The following is a 12,002-nucleotide window of genomic DNA, read 5'->3' as shown; positions in this document are numbered from 1 at the left end:
GTCAACAGTTGAACTCGCGGTTAATTCTCATATTACATGCTATAGAGTATGATATGTGATACTATGATGAGAAAGTTATAGTTTTTTTTTCAATATTTGTTAAAATAGTTGTAAGTTTTTTAAAGAGCACCAAGAGCTATAGTTTTCTGTAACATATATTAAAATAGTTGTAGTTATTAGATTTTGATTTACACCCACGTTACTTGAAATTTACACCAAAGGGATGACGGTAACTTTTATATAAACTAACTATAACTTTAATATAAACTAACTGTAATCCATATAGAATTTGCATGTGTTGGTAGTATTAAAAAACTCGGGTGTTTTTTAGACTCTAACAACTGCATTTTGAAAAAGCCTAACCACCAGCACAAATCTGGGCACTGATCCAATGATAAAAATCGGGTGGGGAGGAAGAATCCTGGGATGAGGCCATTTTTTTTCAGCCACCAATTAGCCGTGCTAGTGGAGCTGGGGTGTTGGATGATGCGGTAGTTTCCAAGATTTGAAGCCTTTTATCCAGGCGACAGTGGATCTGGCTTTGATATCGGCGTTTGTCTACGGCGGCGGCGATCGGAGAAACATAGCTTGTGGTTGAAAATGACCCTCAAGGACTTCAATATAATTTTTCTTTTTTAGGTCTTTGGTGCAAACTGGGATGTACTGTGCTACTTTGCTAATATATAATTCCATCCCTTTGCAAAAAAAAAAAAAAAAAAAAAAAGCGCCGTTGCCCGTTGCTGTCGGCAAGTAGTTCTTTGTCCAGACAAGGGGAGGGCAAAGCACAATCTTCTTTGAGGATGAGAGGACCCGGCCCCATATGCATCTGTAATCCAAATCCAAGCTCTCATTGGCTCAGGCTCACCTGGCACAAGATCACAACTAGCTGCAAAAACGTTTTTTTTATCATAAGACGACAGCGGAAAGGAAAAAGAGAGGAAAACGTCAGAATAGAATGATCGAGATAAACTGGATGGGTAGCTAGCTCTCACCCAGGTTCCGCAGTCGATTTCGGCAGTTTGGATGTCGGATGGAACATTTCCCTTTCAATTTATTCTCTCAGCTGCAAGTAGCGCACATGGCATTTTATTTTTAGAAGAAAAAAACATTTTGGCCCGTTTGAAAGAGATATTTATGTTGCTCTAGTGAAAGGAGTAAATTGCATGGTTGAGTAGAAAACTATTAATTCATCGATTTAGTTGTTTCTGTAATTAGGCTATGCTATTGGGATGTTTTGCAATGTTTTTATGTCCTCACAAACCAGTATGCATGATCGTGAAGAGTTTCTTGATTTAAACAGCTCCAAGAAACTCACGGATAAGTCTAATTAAGTTGGATCACACGTTTTTTGTTCGCTAATCATTGCAACTATCAGAGTCACTGTTAACAATTCAGTTTAATGTGATAAGATATTCTGAATTGCAGATGGAAGAATTAGCTCTGGGAAATTCCCCTTGGGCAAGGTACCCATCAGGCACTAAATGCCACATCCTACTTTTTTTCAAAGAAAATATTCTTCTTTGATTCTTCTAAGAATTCGAAGAACGACCCAATCACCCTAGAAAACTTATTGCAGAGTCGCTCATATCACTAATGAGCCATCCAAAAAGATTACTCTAATGCTTCCCTGAAAGAAAAGAGCACACCTACATCCTACTCGCTCCATGCAGATCACTTCAGTCTTCACTCCTCTCCAGTCAGCTCTTCCACTTCATGAAATCACTCTTATATTTACGTGAAAAGATATTAACAGAGAAGCTTCACTTAATTCCCAGTGCAATCTTGGTTTCGAAAAGAAAAAAATCCCTGTGCATGCATAAAGCATCGGTTGCAGAGAAGAATGATTAGTTTACGCGATCCGAAGCAGCTAGCAGCTGCAGCAGAGCGAGCGATGCATCCATTCCTCCAAGCTGCCAATTTCGAGGGCCGACATTTATCCCATGCCAAGGGGATCCGACAACGATGCCAACCCTTATCCTTTTCCTCCATCGAAACCACCGCTGCAAAAATCGCAAATTTATTTGGCCTCCCCTTCCATTCCCCCAATATTTCCCGGGAAAAATCCAGGATAAAATTGCCCACGGGCTCTGTAGTCTGTTCTTTCTGAAGGAACTAGACTTGTACGGGACAGCTGCGGCTGCGCAGCTAGCTTTATCCTCGTGATGCTCATGCTGTATTGCTGTGCTTCGGTGTTGGAGGTTTCTGCGTTTGCTGCTGTTTGCCCGGAGAGAACGAACGCTTTGCAGTTCTCGCAGGGTTGCTCGAGTCATCGAGTGCAGTAGTAGTATTCAGGTAAGAGGTCAGTTCACCAGCCCAGTAGTCGGTACTCATTACTCATCAGTAGTACTAGTAAAGGATTCTCTCCTTTGCCTGTTGCAATCTGAGATTCTAAGCTAGGTAGAGAAAGGTAGCTTAGCCTAGCTCAACTTCTCCTCCCCTTTCTTGTCTCTTTTCTTTCTTCTTCTGTTGGCGCTCTGCTGCGATGGCGAAGTTTCCAGTTTTGGTTAAGTTTGCTGACGTTTGCTGTTCTCGCCGTTCTTGATCCTCCCCGGCAACTTTCGATTAGGAAGTACGCTTTCGGTCGCGTCTTCTTTTTGTTTTTCCCCGCTTCATTTCTTTTACTCCTACAGATGATGATTGATGGATGGACTGTGAGATGTTCATCTTCTTTCTCCAGGACCAAGAGTCGTGAGGACATGGACGGCAATGGGAGATCGGCGGCGAATCAAAAGAAGCCCATCGTGTAAAGATTCCATTTCACCCAAAAAAAAATCCTTCTTCGTTCCGTTGATTTCTGGATACTGATTTGCGCATGCTCCAATGGCGTCCGCAGCACGGACGACGATCTCGTGGAGCTGCTATGGCACAACGGGAGTATCGTCGCGCAGCCCCAGGCGCACCAGAGGCCGGCGCCCTCCGACCGCCCGAGCAGCAGCGGCCTCACCGGCGAGGAGACCGCCGCGTGGTTCCCGGACACCCTTGACGACGCGCTGGAGAAGAACCTGTACACGCAGCTGTGGTACAGCAGCATCGCCAACCCCAGCCCGCACCACGGGGACACGTTCCCAGGCCCTAGCTCACAGCCCCCGACGGCGTTGGCGCACCTGGCGAGGCCGCCGATGGGGAGCGGCGTCGAGTCGAGCTGGGCCGGCGATATCTGCTCGACCTTCTGCGGCAGCAACCAGGTGACCAGAATGCCAGTGGGGGGCAGTGGGGAGGACGCGGCATTGCCGTCGGAGGCGCCGCGCGGGGCTGGCACCGGCACCGGCACCGGCACGTCGTCGTCCGGCAGGTCCGGGAGCAACTTTGGGGGATCCGGGTTGCCGAGTGACAGCGTCCATGTCCACAAGAGGAAAGGGAGGTGCAGAGACGACTCGGGTAGTCAGAGTGAGGTGTTTCTTGGTCTAATTTGTTCATGTTCTTTGGCTGTAACTTGTAATGGGTAAGAACTAGGAAAAAGGGATGCTTGAGTGGAATGGAATTGATGAGGAAATTGCAGGATGCTGAGTGTGAAGCAACAGAGGAGACCAAATCATCGAGGAGATATGGGTCGAAGCGCAGGACTCGCACAGCTGAAGTTCATAATCTCTCAGAGAGGGTGAGATCAGATTACACTAGCTAAGCCTATTTTCAGAAAGACAGATTGTGGGTAAACTGTTCTTACAGCATTATTGATTGTTGCTGATATAGAGAAGAAGGGACCGGATCAATGAAAAGATGCGCGCGTTGCAGGAGCTGATACCGCACTGCAACAAGGTAAGAAACAACATCATGCCTCTTTTCTGAGAAGGCACAAGTCCCTGGACTGAAAAATTCTGTTGAATGAAGTCGCATTTAACTGATCGTTGTCAGTATGTTTCCCTTGATTTTCTTCAATCCTTTTGGTTTACTCTAATAATTTTTTCAGACTGACAAAGCATCGATATTAGATGAGACAATAGAGTATCTGAAGTCTCTCCAAATGCAGATTCAGGTTTGCAATTACTCTTACCTGAACTTACATGACCTGATATGAGATCATTTGCTGGTACCAACTGAGACTAGGAATTATACCTCAGATCATGTGGATGACTTCCGGGATGGCGCCAATGATGTTTCCTGGTGCTCACCAATTCATGCCACCAATGGCTCTGGGCATGAATTCAGCTTGCATCCCGGCAGCACAAGGCCTAAGTCAGATGCCAAGAGTACCACACATGAACCATCCCCAGCCAAATCACATCCCTTTGAACCCGTCTCCAGCTATGAATCCACTGAATGCTGCGAACCGGATGCAAAATATTCACCTCAGCGAGGCAAGCAATCACTTCCTTCACCCAGATGGTGGGCAAACAGCGGCACCACAGGTATTATCATACTATGATATCTAAGATGTTCCGAATTTTAGACCTTCTTTCATCTGTTCATAGCTAAAATGTCAAAACGTTTTGCAGGTACCAGGACCCCATGCTTATGGACCTCAAATAGCACAAGCTGCACAGCACAATAGGATACCAGAAGTGCCAGCTAGTACTCTTGTGCCAACTTCTAGGGCAGGACAACCGCCTACTTATGATGGAGTTTAGAATTACCAAAATCTTCTAAGGAGTTGTACTGATAAAACTGATGATGTACATATAACTTGAGTTGTATATTACTGCATATCTGTATATAAGTGTCAGTAGTGTATGCAGTCATTCTTTGACATCTAAACTTCTGTAGTAACTAGGAGTCTACATATGTAACACAGGAAACTCGTTTAGGTACCATATGTACTCAGAGCTGCGTACCGTTAAGCGGTAGTATTCAAGTTGAATGGATGGGAACTATATGAAGATGTCCTCTTTCAGCTTAAGCTTTTGCAGTATCCAGCAGGTTCTTGGAAGCCAACTGTAGTACTTGTTTTCGCCTATCTATCTGGTTTTGACATTTGTCCGTGAATTTTAACGGTGGGATCCATTTCTTCAGTACATATTCGCAAAGAGGTAAATAACTTCAGAACTAGTGGTTTAACAATCTTTTTCTTGCATTTGTCGACTTGCAAAAGGGCTTCTTTCTGGCACTCACTGAAAATGCTGACATGATGAGCAGATTTTTTAATAATGGAAAAGAGTTTCTAGCTTATGTATTACTTGGTGCACATAGTCTGATTCCTTATTATAGAAGTGTTGTAGACTTTAAACATTCGGATTGTGATCAAAATATAGTTCACAAACTCTATAAAAACCAATCAACTATCAACAAGTCTATTACTAAAGCGTCACATATTCTTAGCGAAGATATCCATTGTTATGATCTCCAAAACTTCGCATGCCTTATAGATGACACCCCTGTCCTCCTCCTTCTGCAACAGACTCTAGTGCCTTAGTCAATATGTGCCCTGAAAAACGCTGCATAAAAGTTGTGATTGGTTTTTTTTTTCTCAAACGTAATCTCATTACGACATAGCCAAATATCCCAACATAAGACTGCTACACTGACAAAGTTCTTGTTCTTATTAATTTGCCCAACACCTCTAACCCATCCGTCCAGCATCTGGCTGATGTTTCTTGATGTGTCAATCCCAAGGGCAATTTTAGTAATATGCCAAATTGATTTAGCAAAGTGACAACCAAAGAACAAGTGATGTAAACTTTTATTTTGATTACAAAAGCTACACTTAAGATTTCCATTCTAGTTGTGTTTTGTTAAATTATCTTTAGTCAATATGATCCAGCGTCATACATACCACATGAAGATCTTTATCTTAAAAGGTAGTCGCCATAAAAAATTATTGGAGAAAGAAATGTCTCTATTTGCCATATGCCTATACATGGACTGGACAGTAAAATATCTACTTTTATCAAGGTTCCATCTAAAAGTATCTCTTTTTTTTGTGTCAATTGTATGTTAACTAGCTCGAGCCCTAAATTATGCGAAGCTGTTAATCTATCTTCAATAATTGGTCTAGGGAATGATATATTAAGAGGTATAGTACTCATCACCTTTGCCACCATAGCATTTCTATGCCTCACAATGCCAAAGAGCCATAGATATTGTTGGCTAAGAGATGTATTACCTAGCCACCTATCTTCCCAAAATCTTATCTGGGTGGTCATCCTGTATATTGAATGTGCCCCTTTTAAGAAATTCCTGTTTAACTTTCATTATCCCTATGTGAGAGCTTTACTTCGACCTATGTGAGAGGTTTACTCACAAGCTATTTGTTTTTAAGCAACTGTTGCAATACCCCATCCTCTCTCAGAAGCTTAAATAACCATTTGCTGAGGATCTAGGTTGACATAAGATTTTCCACTTGACAAGTCTATATTTTCTTTTGTTACTATCGTATTACCAAAAGAATCTGGATCGTAAATAATCTAGTCTTTTGAGAATGTCTTGTGGAATTTCAAAGAAAGACATCATGAATATTGACAAACCAGAGAGAACCAAATTAATACACTTGCGGCTTGTGCATTGCGGTAGAGGTTTTGCTTTTGTCCGGGAGTGAACTCTTTTTCTTCATTCGGTAGCTCACAACCTGTACATACAATCTTCCAAGCGGCATAATGCGTGCCATCAAAATATGGCGCACGCACGGATGACACGGAAATATAAGAGTTAGAAGCATTCAATTTATTATAATTGAATTCGATTACAACACCCATGCCTTTACTGCCGCACGACTTCGAAGCATCATCTTTTGGACTCTTTGGGCTTCCCAGACCTTTTGGACGCTTCTTCTCGGATGTCGACATCTTCAATTCTCCAAACAGTGAAATCTTGTAGGAAATTAGGCTCTGATACCAATTGAATATACTCGATGACACCTAGAGGGGCAGGCAGTGAATAGGCGATACCCAAAAAATAAAACTCCATAGTGGATTAATAGAATCTGAATACTCGGGGTCAATCTGGAACTTCTGGGGTACGGAGGTTCCGAGCTAAACCCGGATAGTCCGGCTGGAACTCGAAATTAAAATCTAAGTAACCCTATGCAAGTTTAGTTGATTCTAAGGGTTACCACATGTTCCAAAGGTTGTCTAAAGATTTTTCCACCAACCACTTGCAGTCACAAACTCTCAAACACAAAGATTGGATAAATTTCCCTAAAAATCAACTAGAACAAGAATAGAAACAAGAACACAAATGAGCCAAGAATTTATTTTCTGAAGTTCAGATCCTATGTCTCCGTTGAGGTGCTCACAAAGAATCCGGTCTCTTTCAACCATTATCCTCACCAAGCAACCATGAAAGTCAAGCTTGAGCTTACTCAAAGCTTCATCTTCCCTTGCGGAGGCGAGAATGACCTTTACAAACTTTTCAAAGCACTCTACAAGCTTGGGTGCTCTTTGGGTAATGCCTAGCCATCTAGGAGCTTCAAGCTCTAAGAGTAACAAACGTGAATCGACGGCTTGATGATGAACTTAAGTGCTCAAATGATGGAGTTATGCTCACTAGCACTCAATCTTACTTTTCCAATCCAACTCTAAAAAAGTTTGCAAGATTTGATGCACTAGAGGAGTGGGAGAGGCTATTGAATGACTATGAATGTGTCTCGAGTTGGTTCAGCAACAACAGCAAATAAATGGAGGGGTGAGGGAGTATTTATACCCTCCCCTCCAAAAATTAGCCGTTATAGTATTTTTTGTACTGACCCAGAGTATCCGGGTTTAACCCGAAGACTCCGGATAAAACATTTAAGCATTAACCGAGCACCACTGCTCAAAGCAAAGTCCGGAGACTCCGGTAACCCGAAACATCTAGGTCAACCTGGAGCATCTGGGTTCTCATAAAAACCAAAACCAAGCACCCCAAGCTGGAGCTAAACTCGGATACTCGCGGCAACCCAGAGTATCCGGGTCAGCCCGAAACATCCGGGTACAAACAACACTTAGAACTTTCCAGTGTTCGTGGGTGATTATGTCTCTTAACTCAACAAGGGTACTTTGAGCACTGAGTCATATTTAAGTCTATCTACATGTATCCCTCTTAATAGTATGACACACCTAAACTCAAATTCAAAAATAAAATGAATTTAAATCTATTGAGTAACTACATGCCGCTTCTCTTTTCTTTTTTAGGATGCCAACACTTTTTAACATCTTCAGTGGGACTAATACTTGTTCATAATCTTATTAAACTCATTAGTCTCTTAATCATTTATCATCAATTATCCAAAATCAACATAGGGACCTAGATGCATTTTCAATCTCTCTCTTTTTGGTAATTGATGATAACACGATTAATGCTTACAAAAGATAATTGAGTTAAAGATTCTGAATTCTAAGATATATGGTGAGCTCCTCTTAAATATGTGCATTGATTGAAGTGTGATTTTGACATCAAATGCGCATATTTAAAAGAATTTTTTGTGAGAGCTCTCTCTATATATCTTAGTATCTATGATGTGTAGAGAGTGTGAATGAACATGATAAACGTGATGCATATGACATAATATATCACATAAAGAAAGAGATAAGCAAACATTACATCATAGAATATCATGAAGATCTCACACTAACATACTTAAGTTCTTGCAAATTTAAAAATCGACATCAAGCACATCACACATACTTCATCATATATTACATTAAGTCTTACATGTCCAATATCAAAAGATAAAGATTTTGAACTGGTGAAGGAGATAGGGCATCGCCCAGAACCCGGATAATCCAGGTGAACTCGGAGACTCCGGATTCAGGCAGAACAGACAGCTAGAAAGAAACGATACATTCTCTCCCCCTTTGGCATCAAGTCATCAAAAAAAAAAGAGAAGCTAAAAGAGAGAGATCTAGTCACTGCCCACGTATTCCTCATCTCCATCTCCATTGTCGCTAGCATCATCATCATCATCTTGAGAGCTTTCCTCGGCACCACCCAAATTCTCTTCTTCCTCGGTCTCTTCCTCCTCAATGTCTTAAGCATGAGATGTTTCGACACCCCTTACAGTAGTTTGAGCATCATCATACCAAGCCCAAAGGTTCTCAAAAGCTTCGGGCTCACTCACTTCTTCTTCGGAGGCAACCAAAGAAAATGGAGGCTCAATTCGCAAATGAGTATGAATTGCTTTTTGCCTCTTCTCAATCTTTCTCAATCTCAAGTTGGTCTTATCTTTGTGCTCCTTTATCTTCACGGCATTATGGGTACAAATATTGAAAACAGCCTTAAGAGCACTCTTGATAAAGGAATGTGAGTCACGAGAGGAAGAACTTCACCTCGGTGCTGCTCTTTGTGCTACGCTAGGTGTTGTCCTTGGAGGGGAAGGTGGCATAGAAGAAGTTGATCTTGAGCTTACTAAGCTTACCCTATAAGGCGCATGCTTTACTTCTTTGAAGAAATCCTTCTTTATGATTTTCTCGATCATAAACATAATATAGGGAGCGTAGGCACAATTTTTGCTAGGTGTGTGGGATGTAGTATGTATCTCTTCCCAAAGAAAATCCACGACACTAAAAGTATCACTCTCATTAGACATCATAGCAAGAAAATTTCTTGAGTTCCCTTGAACATTTGTGGAATCACCACTTTTGGGAGCTAGAGTGTCGCAGAACAAAGAATTGAGATACTTGTAAAATGGCCTCGTGCCTTTAGTTGTTTCATACGTCACTTCACCATGATCATCATACATGAAGTCTATTTCTTCAAAGGAGGGTCGTTTCTCAACATGGATCTTGGTCTTCCTAGTGTCACGGATATCAGATCCAAACAAGCGAGCAAAAGACCGATAGTTGATCTTGTACCTTTCTCCTTCGATCATCCAATGCATTGTTTGATTTTCTTTATGATCATAGTAGAGTGTGGCATAAAATTGGACTATAACCTCATCACTCCAATCGCATTTCAAACCCATGATATTCTTGATTCTTTTGTCCTCACAAGATGCTATAACCTCATTGAAGGTAGGATCATTTTTGTTAGTCATATAGTCCCAATTGATCTATTGCATAGGAGTGACCATTTTCTTCTTCTTGAGAATCACGGTTTCATAGAAACCAGCTTGGAAATCATTCCAAAACTGATGATCCGCCACATTTTTTCTCATACTCAAAAGGATCTTCAGATCTTTCCTTCTTGCACTTGCCGGACTTTTTCATATAGTCTACCACTTTTCTGCCCAACTAACTTGAATGCACAGATGCATGGTAGGGTCTGTGAAGCTTTAACGGTGCTAAAATATTTCTTTCTTCTTCTTCTTGTTCTTCATCCTCTTCTATGTCATCATCTTGTGCCTTTGAACTCGGTGCAACTGCCTTTTCTTTGTCTCTCCCTGTTGCTTCCCTTCCTCCTCTTGGTGGCAAAGCGGAACCACGAGGCACGTTTGCGGTTTGAACTGTATCATCAATGCGAATGCTACTTGAATGTGAAGCCCACACCTTTCTAGCGACCCTGCGGACATGATCATAGCCACCACCACTGCCACTCCCGCTCCTGCTACCCTCTGAAGCAGATAGCTGTGATGGTACGTCGCTTTGTGCTTAAGGATCAAAATGAGCATTTGTCCTCCTTTGATAAGCTTGACCAAAATCCATCTCACAATTCATCTTGAACTACCCTGAGATGGACAAGGATGATATTCTTGAGATACGAGAAAGATTGAGAAAGAATTGAAAAGGAAGAACAAAAGTAGATGGATAGGTTTTGGACAACCCGGACTATCCAGGTTGCCCGATCCCAGGCAAAAACTTAGGGTTTTAGGGATTTATCCAATGCACTTGCAAACCCTTAAGATATATGATTCTAGGAGGGATAATGTACACATTCACCGAAGGGAATTGACTCTTAAGGTAAGCATTGAGAAATCAGGATGAATGGTCATTAGGTATATCTTGAGTTCCAACAACGATCCCAAAGTCGATTCGGAGGGAGGGCCAGAGAATACGACCACAAGAAGAGATCACTTGATGAAAAACTTGGAAATCCCATGGTGAATCCTTGAAACCACCGGAGTTGGCTCTTCCAAGGTGAGAGGATGAGAGAAGAGATGAATAGATGCAGTGAAGGGGTAACTCTTCGGGTTGGGGGAAAAAGACAAGATAACTTGGAGTATCTAGGTAGACCCGGAGACTCCAAGTTGAGATATAAAATAAACCGAGAGAGGTCACCCAAAGGAGAAGTCGGAACCTCCAGGTCTCTCTCTCTCTCTCTCTCTCTCTCTCTCTCTCTCTCTCTCTCTCTCTCTCTCTCTCTTCGTTGTATTTCGGATGTGGATTTGCTGGTTGCAGAATTGATAGGAAGTGTACCTCCGGTACTTATCATTTCTTGGGTACCTCTCTTGTGTGTTAGTCTTCTCGCAAACAGTCTAGTGTTACGCAGTCAACTGTTGAAGCTGAATATGTTGCTGCAGTTATCTATTGTTCTCATATTTTATAGATGGTTGCTACCTTGAGAAATTTTGGTTAGATTTCAAGAGTGTCACTTTTATGTGACAATATTAGTGTCATCAGCTTAGCAAATAACTCAATCCAAAACTCCAAAACCAAATGTATAGATGTGAGATTCCACTTCTTAAGAGACCACAATGAGAAGAAAGACATTGACGTAAGATACATTGATATCCAACACCAGCTTGCCGATATTTTCACTAAGCCTCTAGATGTAACAAGATTTGTCTATTTGAGGAGAGAGCTTAGAGTGTGCCATCCCTATGACATTGTGTGATGTGGAGTTACACTTATACCTATTTTATCTTACTTTTGTTACATTTGTGTTGCATATCATCTTGTAAGGTAATCATAGTAGTTGAGCTTAATTTGTATGATTTTAGTTTTTTCTGTTTCTAGACTTGAATTTGGACTAAGTTAAGTAGCTGTGCAGAGCAAGTTTTTAATCTTAGGCTCATCTTGATGCTTTGACAAAAAATATTTTAAGTAATCTAGCTTTTCTAAAGATAAAATTTAACAGTTTATGAATAATGTAGACTATGAAATGTTACATTTTTTATCACCATGTTCGCAAATATTTTGGCTTAGTTAATGCTTATGTTAAGGCTAGTTTAATAAATATCTTGTTCAGTCTTCTTAGTTTAAGATAGTGGATTGGGA

At 41.4% G+C, this 12,002-nt stretch overlaps 1 protein-coding gene across 4 annotated transcripts; it reads left to right on the top strand.

Annotated features, from left to right (window-relative positions):
* Positions 1-1,856: 1,856 nt before the first annotated feature.
* On the top strand, positions 1,857-4,834 carry LOC133915309 (transcription factor PHYTOCHROME INTERACTING FACTOR-LIKE 13-like). 4 transcript variants are annotated; one of them, XM_062358426.1, is made up of 8 exons: positions 1,857-2,292; positions 2,631-2,743; positions 2,834-3,392; positions 3,500-3,598; positions 3,691-3,756; positions 3,908-3,973; positions 4,059-4,346; positions 4,434-4,834. In XM_062358426.1, exons 2-8 carry the CDS (start codon positions 2,631-2,633, stop codon positions 4,563-4,565), a joined length of 1,323 nt encoding a protein of 440 aa, XP_062214410.1. In that variant the 5' UTR covers positions 1,857-2,292; the 3' UTR covers positions 4,566-4,834. The 4 variants fall into 4 exon arrangements, with proteins under 4 accessions (XP_062214410.1, XP_062214412.1, XP_062214411.1 ...); XM_062358428.1 differs by having other exon boundaries at positions 1,857-2,299; positions 2,678-2,743; XM_062358427.1 differs by having other exon boundaries at positions 1,859-2,292; positions 2,678-2,743.
* Positions 4,835-12,002: the final 7,168 nt, after the last annotated feature.

This window comes from Phragmites australis, chromosome 4 (assembly GCF_958298935.1).
Source record: "Phragmites australis chromosome 4, lpPhrAust1.1, whole genome shotgun sequence".
NCBI lineage: Eukaryota > Viridiplantae > Streptophyta > Magnoliopsida > Poales > Poaceae > Phragmites > Phragmites australis.
This window is presented reverse-complemented; position numbering and strand designations above follow the sequence as displayed.

What these genes read in the sequence shown, in the direction of transcription:
- LOC133915309 (XM_062358426.1), top strand. Translation starts at nt 2,631, where the DNA reads ATGATGATTGATGGATGGACTGTGAGATGTTCATCTTCTTTCTCCAGG. An exon ending in AATCAAAAGAAGCCCATCGT is followed by an intron (nt 2,744 to 2,833) that starts GTAAAGATTCCA and finishes TGGCGTCCGCAG; the next exon opens with CACGGACGACGATCTCGTGG. An exon ending in TTCATAATCTCTCAGAGAGG is followed by an intron (nt 3,599 to 3,690) that starts GTGAGATCAGAT and finishes TTGCTGATATAG; the next exon opens with AGAAGAAGGGACCGGATCAA.